Source organism: Siniperca chuatsi, linkage group LG13, assembly GCF_020085105.1.
Source record: "Siniperca chuatsi isolate FFG_IHB_CAS linkage group LG13, ASM2008510v1, whole genome shotgun sequence".
In the NCBI taxonomy this organism is placed as follows: Eukaryota; Metazoa; Chordata; class Actinopteri; order Centrarchiformes; family Sinipercidae; genus Siniperca; species Siniperca chuatsi.
In genome coordinates this window covers 25,866,498-25,879,714 of record NC_058054.1, presented here as the reverse complement: position 1 = coordinate 25,879,714, position 13,217 = coordinate 25,866,498, and the positions used below count along the sequence as shown (strand labels likewise).

At 42.2% G+C, this 13,217-nt stretch overlaps 1 protein-coding gene across 1 annotated transcript; it reads right to left on the bottom strand.

The window, feature by feature from the left end:
* Nucleotides 1-234: 234 nt before the first annotated feature.
* Nucleotides 235-7,777, bottom strand: fitm1l (fat storage inducing transmembrane protein 1, like). The gene is made up of 2 exons (XM_044220175.1): nt 6,068-7,777; nt 235-1,079 (listed from the first exon to the last, which is right to left on the bottom strand). Exons 1-2 carry the CDS (start codon nt 6,244-6,246, stop codon nt 425-427), a joined length of 834 nt encoding a protein of 277 aa, XP_044076110.1. The 5' UTR covers nt 6,247-7,777; the 3' UTR covers nt 235-424.
* Nucleotides 7,778-13,217: the final 5,440 nt, after the last annotated feature.

The following is a 13,217-nucleotide window of genomic DNA, read 5'->3' as shown; positions in this document are numbered from 1 at the left end:
ATTTAGTTGTTAATTAGCACGTCATATCCATCAAATCATTTCAGTTACTATTTTTTCTCCACATTGCTAGCAAAGTCCAAGTTGTGGGTTCAGTAAAGTCTGGGTTTCTCAAACATTTCCAGCCTCTGTCTAATTGGCAACTGCTGTCTCTTGTCCTGAATGCCTGTCTTGTGGAGACTCTACTGTTGTCTACTGTTGGTTGCTGTTGGTTTGATATACAGAGCACAAAGCCCGCTTTGTCTATTTGTTTATTTAAAGTTTCAACAGGATTTCTTTTCTTGCTGTTAGAAGAGGACAACAAATCAAATGGACAGGTTTTGTATTTGTAACAGAATCTTCCAAATCATCATCCTAGAGCTAATGATTTTGTTCATCTTTGCATGTTTGCATATTTGTTTTTCCAGTTAATTGCAGTGATCGTGGCTCAGTTGTCCTCTGCTTCAGTAGTGCTGGTCTTGGTGTTAAGCAGTCCCAGTCCAGGCCTCCCAGGGCAGTACCAGCTGGGCCCCAGGCGGTACCAGCCCTGGTACAGTCCCCTCCAGCTCAGACACCCCAGAGCGCCTCCTAGCAATTGGGTGGGGAACTGAGGGAAGTAAGCTAAGAGACAGAGCAGCAGAAAGATCCAGAGCCCAAGCAGGAGAACACAGAACAGGAAGAGGATCCTCAGAGGGGCATCTGAGATCCCACCCAGGCTCAGATAAGGGCCAAACACGGCTGTTTCCTCAGCCAGCAGCAGGCAGCAGAGACAGAGGAGGAAGACATCTTCTGAAACTTCATACCCTCTCCACAGCATCTGAGCTTTGAGGCACTCTGACTTACTCTCCCCTTCTCGCAACACCAACAGAGGCTGCCCTTTGGCGACCTCTGGGCTGGTGAGTAAAGGTTCGTAGCAGCTTCCTGTGGCATTCTCCAGAAGGTCCAGGAGTTTACAGAAACCAAGCCACAATCCACCAGCCACCCCGAGGCGGGAGAGGTGACGAATGGAGAGAGAGAGGGAACGACGGATGGAGAAGGAGAGGAGAAAGACAAAGGAGCCGACAAAGATGCAGGTCCAGCCCCAACCAGAGTGCAAGAACATCCTGGAAGAAGGACAGGAGATATGTGAACAATTTTAAGTTAGTAAGCTAAGAGTTGTGGAGGTTGTGGCTATACAGTGGTGTGAAAAAGTGTTTGCCCCCTTCCTGATTTCTTATTTTTTTGCATGTTTGTCAAACTTAAATGTTTCAGATCATCAAACAAATTTCAATATTAGTCAAAGATAAGACAAGTAAACACAAAATGCAGTTTTTAAATGAAGGTTGTTATTATTAAGGGAAAATAAAATCCAAACCTACATGGCCCTGTGTGAAAAAGTAATTGCCCCACCTGTTAAAACATAACTGTGGTTTATCACACCTGAGTTCAATTTCTCTAGCCACACCCAGGCCTGATTACTGCCACACCTGTTCTCAATCAAGAAATCACTTAAATAGGACCTGCCTGACAAAGTGAAGTAGACCAAAAGATCTTCAAAAGCTAGACATCATGCCGAGATCCAAAGAAATTAAGGAACAAATGAGAAACAAAGTTGTTGAGATCTCTCAGTCTGGAAAAGGTTATAAAGCCATTTCTAAAGCTTTGGGACTCCAGCGAACCACATTGAGAGCCATTATCCACAAATGGCGAAAACATGGAACAGTGGTGAACCTTCCCAGGAGTGGCCGGCCGACCAAAATTACCCCAAGAGTGCAGCGACGACTCATCCAAGAGGTCACAAAAGACCCCACAACAACATCCAAAGAACTGCAGGCCTCACTTGCCTCAGTTAAGGTCAGTGTTCATGACTCCACCATAAGAAATAGACTGGGCAAAAATGGCCTGCATGGCAGAGTTCCAAGATGAAAACCACTGCTGAGCAAAAAGAACAATAAGGCTCATCTCATTTTTGCCAGAAAACATCTTGATGATCTCCAAGACTTTTGGGAAAATACTCTGTGGACTGACGAGATAAAAGCTGAACTTTTTGGAAGGTGTGTGTCCCATCTGGCGTAAAAGTAACACCGCATTTCACAAAAAGATCATACCAACAGTAAAATGTGGTGATGGTAGTGTGATGGTATGGGGCTGTTTTGCTGCTTCAGGACTTGGAAGACTTGCTGTGATAAATGGAACCATGAATTCTGCTGTCTACCAAAAACTCCTGAAGGAGAATGTCCGGCCATCTGTTCGTGACCTCAAGCTGAAGCGAACTTGGGTTCTGCAGCAGGACAATGATCCAAAACACACCAGCAAGTCCACCTCTGAATGGCTGAAGAAGAACAAAATGAAGACTTTGGAGTGGCCTAGTCAAAGTCCTGACCTGAATCCTATTGAGATGCTGTGGCATGACCTTAAAAAGGCAGTTCATGCTCAAAAACCCTCCAATGTGGCTGAATTACAACAATTCTGCAAAGATGAATGGGCCAATTCCTCCAGAGCGCTGTAAAAGACTCATTGCAAGTTATCGCAAACACAGGGCCATGTAGGTTTGGATTTTGTTTTCCCTTAATAATAACAACCTTCATTTAAAAACTGCATTTTGTGTTATCTTTGATTAATATTGAAATTTGTTTGATGAGCTGAAACATTTAAGTGTGACAACCACTTTTTCACACTACTGTACATTCATCATCCAAATGAATGCTAATGTTGCTTTGTGGCTACTGAATGTGTAAATATTCAATTCAATTTTATTTATATAGCGCCAATTCATAACAGAAGTTATCTCATTGCGCTTTTCCTATAGAGCAGGTCTAGATTGTACGCTTTATAATATTAATTACAGAGACCCAACAACTCCACCTCCTCGGCCAGTACCTCGAGGAATATGAGTATTAATATAGTCATATTAATACTCATATTCCTCGGGGCAGAGTGGATTCATTTAGGCTAACAAATTCTTCATGACCCAGCCAGGTTTCAGCAAGACAAAATAAGTCAATATGATACTCTGATATTAATTTGTTCACTAGTACAGCTTTAGATGACAGAGATCTGATGTTTAAGAGTCCACATTTAATTTGCCTATTTTGTTGTGCTACTTCAGCGTTTTTATGTATAACTCCTCTTCTGTTAACTTTAGATTTTATTAATTTAAGTGGCCGGGGGCAGACACCGTCACTAAGGAGTTTTGGGTGGGTAAATGCTCTGGAAGCGCAGAGAAGCATGTAGGACTGCAACTCTGTCTCCTGGTCTCAACTCTGAGTTGTCATGGTTTTGGTCCACTAATAAACAGATTTCTGGATATGAGAGCTGCTCCATCCAAAGTGGGATGAATGCCATCTCTCCTAGTCAGACCAGGTCTTCCCCAAAAAGTCGGCCAATTATCTACAAAGCCCACATCGTTTGCTGGACACCACCTCGACAGCCAGCGGCGGAATGAAGACATGCGGCTAAACATGTCATCACTGGTCAGGTTTGGCAGGGGCCCAGAGAAAACTACGGAGTCCGACATTGCATATGTACACACCGACTCAACATTAACTTTAGTGACCTCCGACTGGCGTAATCAGAGTCGTTCCCGCCGACGTGAATAACAATGTTACTGTATTTACGTTTATCCTTAGCCAGCAGTTTTAAATAGGATTCAATGTCGCCTGCTCTGGCCCCAGGAATACATTTGACTATGGTCAACTAAAAGAAGGAGAGAGCTATGAGTGCTTGAGCAGAACTAGTGTAAGTTTATAGCAGATAGTTAATCACTATAATGAACAATTATTATTGAACAAAATTAACTGTGATGAGCTAGAGCAGCAGAAATACGCTAGTAGTAAAACACAAACACTGGTGACCGGAAATGACACAATACGCTTACTACAGTACGTCAGCACATCCAGATGATCAGCATCAAATAGGCAAATGTTTGCTATGAAGTTCACCACACTAACTTTATAAAAGGTGATAATGCATTGATGTTGTGTTTACAGCTTACCCGGCTGCCCCCAAGTGGCCAAACAAAACAAATCTATTAATGCAGCTTTAAGTTTAATTGGCAGTAGCTTTCCAAAATGGCAGTTTTTTGATTTTATCAGTGTACAGTGGCTTGCAAAAGTATTCATACATACCTCTTGTACTTTTCCACATTACATCCACAAACGTAAATGTATTGTATTGGGATTTCATGTGATAGACCAACACAAAGTGGTGTATAATTGTGAAATGAAAGGAAAATGATATGTGGTTTTCAAAGTTTACAAATAAAACTCTGAAAAGTGTGGCGTGCAAAAGTATTCAGCCCCCCTGCGCCAATACTTTGTAGAACCACCTTTCGCTGCAATTACAGCTGCAAGTCTTTTGGGGTATCTTTCTACCAGCTGTCTAGAGAAATTTTTTCCCATTCCCCGTTGCAAAATAGCTCAAGCTCAGTCAGATTGAATGGAGAGCATCTGTGAACAGCAATTTTCAAGTCTTGCCACAGATTCTCAGTGGGATTTAGGTCTGGACTTTGACTGGGCCATTCTAACACATGAATATGCTTTGATCTAAACCATTCCATTGTAGCTCTGGCTGTATGTTTAGGGTCATTGGAAGGTGAACCTCCGCCCCAGTCTCAAGTCTTTTGCTGACTCTAACAGGTTTTCTTCCAAGATTGCTCTGTATTTGGCTCCATCCATCTTTCCGTCAACTCTGACCAGCTTCCCTGTTCCTGCTGAAGAAAAGCATCCCCACAGCATGATGCTGCCACTCCCATGTTTCACGGTGGGGATGGTGTGTTCAGGGTGATGTGCACTGTGAGTTTTCTGCCACACATAGCGTCTTGCTTTTAGGCCAAAAACTTAAATTTTGGTCTCATTTGACCAGAGCACCTTTTACCACATGTTTGCTGTGTCCCCCACATGGCTTTTGGCAAACTGCAAACAGGACTCCTTATGGCTTTTTTTCAACAATGGCTTTCTTCTTGCCACTCTTCCATAAAGGCTGGATTTGTGGAGTGCACGACTAATAGTTGTCCTGTGGACAGATTCTCCCACCTGAGCTGTGGATCTCTGCAGCTCCTCCAGAGTGACTGTGGGCCTCTTGGCTGCTTCTCTGATCAATGCTGTCCTTGCCCAGTCTGTACGTTTAGGTGGACGACCATTTCTTGGTAGGTTTGCAGTTGTGCCATGCTCTTTCCATTTTCAGATGATGGATTCAACAGTGCTCCGTGAGATGTTCAAAGCTTGGGATATTTTTTTATAACCTAACCCCACTTTAAACTTCTCCACAACTTTATCCCTGACCTGTCTGGTGTGTTCCTTGGGCTTCATGATGCTGTTTGTTCACTAATGTTCTCTAAACAAACCTCTGAGGCCTTCACAGAACAGCTGTATTTATACGGAGATTAGATTACACACAGGTGGACTCTATTTACTAATTAGGTGACTTCTGAAGGCAATTGGTTGCACTGGATTTTATTTAGGAGTATCAGAGTAAAGGGAGCTGAATACTTGCGTGTGCATGCCACACTTTTCAGAGTTTTATTTGTAAAAAAAATTTGAAAACCATCTATAAGTTTCCATTCCACTTCACAATTATGCGCCATTTTGTGTTGGTCTATCACAAAAAATCCCAATAAAATAGATAGAACGTTTGTGGTTGTAATGTGAAAAAATGTGGAAAAGTTCAAGGGGTATGAATATTTTTGCAAGCCACTGTATGTCTTATATAATTCCCTGTAAGTAAAGTGTATTAATTTCTGTTATAGGTTACTAACAGCCAAAACAGTATACTATGCAGATTAGTACATAGTGTATACTTAATATGTAGTATTACTATGTAGGCCAGAAGGTGGATCACATCTGCAGCAGAACAGAACTGACTGTGGCAAATACACGATGGTTGGTTTAGATTTATCATGGCAAACCAATGAAAATTACTCTGGTGTTATGTCAACAGTTTAAAGGTCCAGCGTGTAACATTCAGGTATGTTTTCATTACCTTAAAATAAGCCCTTTATATCTACAGAGGGAGCGGGTCCCCTTCCACGGAGGCCATGCCAACCCACTGGCACAATAATATCACTGGTTCAAAGAAGACAAGTGAGCAGGAAGTAAACAGGAAGCAGCCTCACCTGTAGAGGAAGTGGCTTCTCTTGGCAAAGACGCTGTACTGGGAGACCCAGAGGCTCAGTGCGGGGCCGAACATCACCACTGCTGACAGCAACAGATGGAAGTGCTGCCGGAACATAGTGTTAGCCAGGAACTGGGCCGCCAGGTCCGACAGGACCACCAGCACTGTGTTGAGGAACATCTGGACCCAGAACCAAACCTCTGTCCGGATCTCTAAATAAATTAACTTTATTTTTCTAATATAAATTGACTGCTGCTGTCTCTGAGTGCAGCAGTGTGTTTGTATAGATTATCCGCCTCAGTTTAAATAGCAGGCACTGTTTCATGTGATAAGACTGTAATCCTGTCTAGAATGCATTTAACACACTGTGGATTATCTCTGTTGCACATGGGAATAATCCAGCATCTTCTGTAGTCCAAAAGTCTGGTTGGAGTCAATCAATATATACAAAATTTCAAATTCATATTTCAAAGTTTGAGATTGGATCCATTGGTGCATTGATGGAAGATTAATCCAGATCCATACATCTAAAGATGCTGACTGTGTAATAAAAATAGTTGATGTCCACTGGTGTTAGCTGCTAGTGTTCAGCACCCATGTGTAGCTGTGATAACTGGCCCCTAGCGTTCAACAGACTGCAAATATGTGTACACTGAAATCCAACTGTGGAACTCTTCAATCAAGTAGGCACTTCTCCTGACTCAGTACAGTATATTGTATCTACAGCTCTCAATTTTCCAGTTTTCACACTTGAAGGCAACAATGCAACCAAACTGCATAATGTTGCTTAGCTGTTTTTTGTTGCAGCTGCAGAAAGGTGAGGTGAGCTTCAATCTTCTCTGACCTTGAATAACAAGTTTCCCATGTGACTCCTTCCTGTTTTCCTCTTGTTGTGCAGTGATTGTCGTTGGCCACCTCTGCATTACTTCTGCAGAAATACAATTGCCTGTGTTACACTGAGAGACATCCAAGAGTTGTAGCTTCAGAATACCTCCCCTGTTCGAACTATCTCCGCAGTAACTGTAGCTTCTCTGCTCTTCTCTGTCACTGACACCCACCCTCTCCAACACACACATACGCACACATAAAAATACAGAGTATGTTCTTCCCCTGTCACATGCCTCCTGGGGCTGTGTCACGTTGCTCCTACTGAGATGACTGAAGGGTACAGAAAGGTTGAACCAATGACATTGATTCCTTGGTGTGGATATTGCATGGTTTCTGACTAATTTAGTCTTAAATGCCAGCAGAGTTACCGGCTGAGAGTAAGCTGAGCAGCGCCAACAGAACCAGTGTTACAGAAAATTCATGAATTAAATGTAAGCAATGATGTGAAATTAAATGCCATGTGTTGCATTATGTGTGTGTGTATATTTGTGTTCATGTGTATTAATAGCAGTAACCTTTGTACTGTATCTGGGCTGAGACTGTTGCAGCAGTCTGTCTCTGTCAATCAGTGAATGGTAACACACAGACATACACACATACACAAACAGTCCACATTTACTTATTTTTCTCTCCTCTTTCTCTTCTCTCTCAGATATCACCCAGTTTCATTTAGTGTCTTGATTTGACCCTGACCAAGTTAATTCCATCAGCTAACTAATTAATAACCTTAAATCCACAAGCAAGTTCAGTTATACAGAATTACCTTTTAACCCATATCGTAGAAAAGGTTTCAGTCGTAGTCATCTGGACACTGTTTTCAGAATCAAGATGTTTTCGGCTCTGATAGACTTTGGAAGTCTATCAGAGTGTAAGTGCTAATCAGGTACTTAACAGTGATGAAGTAGATGCAGCCAGAAAAAAATAGGCCTGATTACTGATTACTGGGCCATCTTGGAAACTATTAGGTCAGTTTCAGGTGAAACTAGCTATTAACAGATACTCAGGCAGATTCCTTGAGAGCAGGGCTTATGTAACACAGAGTAGCTTAAATTTCTAGTTCCCGTCCCATTTTTTCACAATTGAGAATGACTTCCAGATGGGAGCCGAAACGTCTTGATTCTGAAAACAGTGTCCAGATGACTAAGACTGAAACCTTTTCTAGGATAGACTGTCTAATAGTTTGCAGATGTGTTCAGGTGTAAGCTTGGTCCTTTCCTGCAAGGTGGAGTCCTCCTGCAGTCTTCTCCTCACCGCTGTCACTGCTTCTGAGGTCGGAATGCAGATGAACAAGGACACAACATCATACGAAACCATTATGTCATCTGGGTCCAACTGGACTTTGTCCACAAATTTCTGTGTGTTTTCCACATGATGTACTGTGTTCCCCACCGACGGAGCCAAGATTGTAGTCAAATGTTTGGCTACGTTTTATGTGATGGAATCTGTGCTACACACGATGGGTCTGAGTGGAACATTCTCTTTGTGAATTTTGGGAAGGCCATAGATGCAAGGAATGGCTTCCCCAGGGTATAGTCTGAAGTACAGAGGCCTGTCTATCACCTCCTCCTTCTCAAGCTTCTGTAGACAGTCTATAACCTTCTTCTTGTAGCCATTAGTTAGATCTTTTTTAAGTTTTTCATATGTGGTTGTGTCTTCAAGAAGGTTGTTGACCTTGGTTTCATAATCGGCTGTGTTCAGAATCACAGTGCAGTGACCCTTGTCTGCTGGTAGAATGTTTATGCTGTGATCCTTCTGCAGTGCTGAGAGTGCCCTCCTCTCGTCGGATGTAATGTTAGAAGGAGGTAACTTGACACTCTTTAGTGTTGCTGTGACACATAGCCTCAGGTCTGCAGCCTCTGCTTCTGTCATCTTGTTCTTCCTAATGGCTGTTTCTGTGGCCGTGATGTAGTCCACTGTAGGGATGTGGTTGGACGTAACTGAAAAGATGAGCCCTTTTGAGAGCACATCTTTTTCTGCCTGTGTCAGGATGCGGTCTGATAAGTTTTTTATCCAATTGTTTCTGTTAACACACATCTCCCTTTGTTCAGTCCCTGCTCTCCTGTTGCGCTGGTCTTTTCCTAGATTCTTCTTATTCAAAAGGATGTTAAATTTCTTAATTTGCCGCTTCTTGATCTTCCTATGTTGTGCTCCCTGTGCTACCTGTGTAAAATCCATCACTCTCTTGAGGATTTCTTCTGGGACAATGCTTGTTAACTTCTTCTGCAAAAATTCTGTTCTGTTCTTCAAATTGTCTATTCTTGAGTAGTTTTCCCTGATCCTTTCACTAAGCATCTGGGTCAGGTTTCTTCTCCAGATCTTCTCTGCTCTGTGTCCTTTTACTGGTGCTTTAATCTGTAGGTTCTTGGGAATAATCTTGCTCTGCCTGCATCTTAGATTAAAACGGAGATGGTTCCTGTGGTCTGCTAATTTCTTGGCTGTGTTTTCGAGTTCCCGAACCAGAGCCAAGGATTTCTGCCCAAAATTCTTCAAAATAAGGCGGTGTAGTCCCTCATTCGTCCAGGAGTGTTCTATCGTAGAAAAGGTTTCAGTTGTAGTCATCTGGACACTATTTTCAGAATCAAGACGTTTCGGCTCCCATCCGGAAGTCATTCTCAATTGTGAAAAATGGACCGGGAACTCAGAAATTTAAGCTACTCTGTGTTACTTAAGCCCTGCCCTCAGGAAGGCGTCTTCCTGAGTATCTGCTGTTCACTCTGCCTAATTTCACCTGAAACTGACCTAATTGTTTCCATGATGGCCCAGTAATCAGTAATTTTTTCACAATTGAGAATGACTTCCAGATGGGAGCCGAAACGTCTTGATTCTGAAAACAGTGTCCAGATGACTACGACTGAAACCTTTTCTACGATAGAACACTCCTGGACGAATGAGGGACTACACCGTCCTTTTAACCCATAGCCTACATACTGTCTCTCACATCATGCCAAAAAACGTAATGTATCTACATTACTTCATGCTAACAAGACATGAAAGGTTGTACTGTAGAAGCAAGCACTAGTTTTGTTGAGCGTAATTAATGAGTAAGTGATTTATGATTGCTTCAGTCAGCGCTTCCGAAAGTTGCAAGGTTTGTGCTGAAGTCACCTGTGCTAGGTGGTATCTAGTTCAGTCATTTAGAGTGAATTTTCCCATAGCAAATTAGTCCCACATAAAGGAAAAGTTTGACATTTTGGGAAATATGTTTATAGCTGAGATTCAGATGAGAAGATGCTACAAAGCTAGAGCCATCAGCCAGCTAAGTTAGCTTGGCATAAAGACTGGAAACAGGGGAAACAGATAGCCTGGGTATGTCCAAAGGTGACAAACTCCACCTGGACCGGCAGGATAAATCTGGGTGGGGAAAGTGAAAAGTAGCGTTTGCCCCCATTACTATGACTGAGGTGCCCTTGAGCAAGGCTCTTAACCCGAACTGCTCCAGTGAAGCTGCTCAGTGGCCAGCATATCAGACTATGGTTGTACTGGGACAGGTTACAAAAAAAGAAAAAAATCCACACCGGATGCGGAAATACCTGTAGAAAGCAACAGAAGGAGAGAGGAGAGAGATGAGAAATCACAAAACTATGGGAGAGAGAAGCTGTCGAGTTAGTAACATGCATTAATGGATAAAAATGCATACAGATGGGGAGGGTTAGGAGGAGAAGAGAGGAGCTCAGTGCATCATGGGTCATCAGTCTAGACCTATAGCAGCATAACTAATGGATGGTTCAGGGCTCACCTGAGCATTTCTGCTTTGCGAGCTCACAGAACAGTATCTGCAAGTAGAAAAGCATCCTCGTGAGGGAGCATTTCTGCTCCCCATACACAAATGCGGTCCCGCGAACACAGGGCTGTGATGAGCGCTCGTTTGACCCTCCCTACACACTTGCCACTGCTCAACACTCACTTGCTTGTCAAGTTGGCTTCCATTCTACTTTTGGAGACTCTAGGAACCACAAGTAACCCTGCATTCTGGGAGCGCAGTGTTCTAGTGGGGTAATAGGGTACTATAAACTCTTATGACGGTGCCTGACCATTAAGGGCTTTGTAGGTGGGAGATGGATTTTAAATTCTATTCTGGATTTTAAAGGTAGCCAGTGCAGAGAAGCTAATATTGGAGAAATATGATCTCTTTTCCTAGTTCTTGTCAGTACACGTGCCGCAGCCTTCTGGATCATGTGGAGAGTCTTAAATGCATGCACTAGTTTTTTGGCATCATTTTGAGACAGGATGTGCCTGATTTTTGCAATGTTACATAGGTGATAGAAGGCAGTCCTTGAAGTTTGTTTCATGTGGGAGTTAAAGAATAAATCCTGTTCAAAGATAACTCCAAGGTTTCTTACGGTGGTGCTGGATGCCAGGGCAATGCCATCTAGAGCAACTATGTCTTTAGATAATGTGTCTTGGAGGTGTTTGGAGCCAAGTACAATAACTTCAGTTTTGTCAGAGTTTAACATCAGAAAATTGCAGGTCATCCAGGTTTTTATATCCTTAAGGCATGCTTGGAGTTTAGTTAACTGGTTAGTTTCATCTGGCTTAATCAATAGATATAATTGGGTATCATCCGCATAACAATGAAAGTTTAGGGAGTGTTTCATAATAAAATTGCCTAGAGGAAGCATATACAGTGGTGTGCAAAAGTGTTTGCCCCCTTCCTGATTTCTTATTTTTTTGCATGTTTGTCATACTTAAATGTTTCAGATCATCAAAAAATTTCAATATTAGTCAAAGATAACACAAGTAAACACAAAATGCAGTTTTTAAATGAACATTGCTATTATTAAGGGAAAACAAAATCCAAACCTACATGGCCCTGTGTGAAATAGTGATTGCCCCCTAAACCTAATAACTTTTTGGGCCACCCTTAGCAGCAACAACTGCAATCAAGCGTTTGCGATAACTTGCAATGAGTCTTTTACAGCGCTGTGGAGGAATTTTGGCCCACTCATCTTTGCAGAATTGTTGTAATTCAGCCAGATTAGAGGGTTGTCAAGCATGAACTGCCTTTTTAAGGTCATACCACAGCATCTCAATAGGATTCAGGTCAGGACTTTGACTAGGCCATTCCAAAGTCTTCATTTTGTTCTTCTTCAGCCATTCAGAGGTGGACTTGCTGGTGTGTTTTGATCATTGTCATGCTGCAGAACCCAAGTTTGCTTCAGCTTGAGGTCACGAACAGATGGCCGGACATTCTTCTTCAGGAGTTTCAGCAAGTCTTCCAAGTCCTGAAGCAGCAAAACAGCCCCATACCATCAAACTACCATCACCATATTTTACTGTTGGTATGATGTTCTCTCGTCAGTCCACAGAGTATTTTCCCAAAAGTCTTGGGGGTCATGTTTTCTGGCAAAAATGAGACGAGCCTTAATGTTCTTTTTGCTTAGCAGTGGTTTTCATCTTGGAACTCTGCCATGCAGGCCATTTTTGCCCAGTCTATTTCTTATGGTGGAGTCATGAACACTGACCTTAACTGAGGCAAGTGAGGCCTGCAGTTCTTTGGATGTTGTTGTGGGGTCTTTTGTGACCTCTTGGATGAGTCGTCGCTGCACTCTCGTGTCTAACTTTGGCGTGCACGGAGGACTCACTGTTAACATGTACAAACTGAGATCGATCTGATAGATAGGATTCAAACCAGCTTACTGCAGTTCCTGTAATGTCAATCACATGTTCCAGTCTCTGTAATAGGATGTGATGGTCAATGGTGTCGAATGCAGCACTAAGATCTAACAAGACAAGTACAGAGACAAGTCCATTGTCTGATGCAATGTTTCATATCGTTCTTTCCACTCCCACATCACGGTAATTATTGTAAGTGTTTACAATACTACATATTGTGCTGCATGCACATTCTAACACATTACCTCTGTATCTCCTCTCAACAAATACTTTCTACTTCACTGGACTCTGTATGTCACTTCTCACAAATGTACCTGTAAAGACAAACGTAAAACAGAGTGTATGTTTAGAGAGTTTAGAGAGAGGAAGCACAATGCAAATTCCACCTAGAATTTTAAAATAATAATAATGTAATGGCAGTGGTAATATTAATATTAATAAAGAAATACTAATAGGAATGATAGTTATAGGAATAATAATGATAATAATAGTAATAAGACTAACAATAATTTGCCACATACCTTGTTAAATGTAACAGGATACTTAAGTGAATTGTTCAGAATCAGCATCAAAAATACTTTATTGATCCCCGAGGGGAAACTCTTTTGTTACAGCGGCTCATTATCACGTCAGTGCACACATAAGAAGAC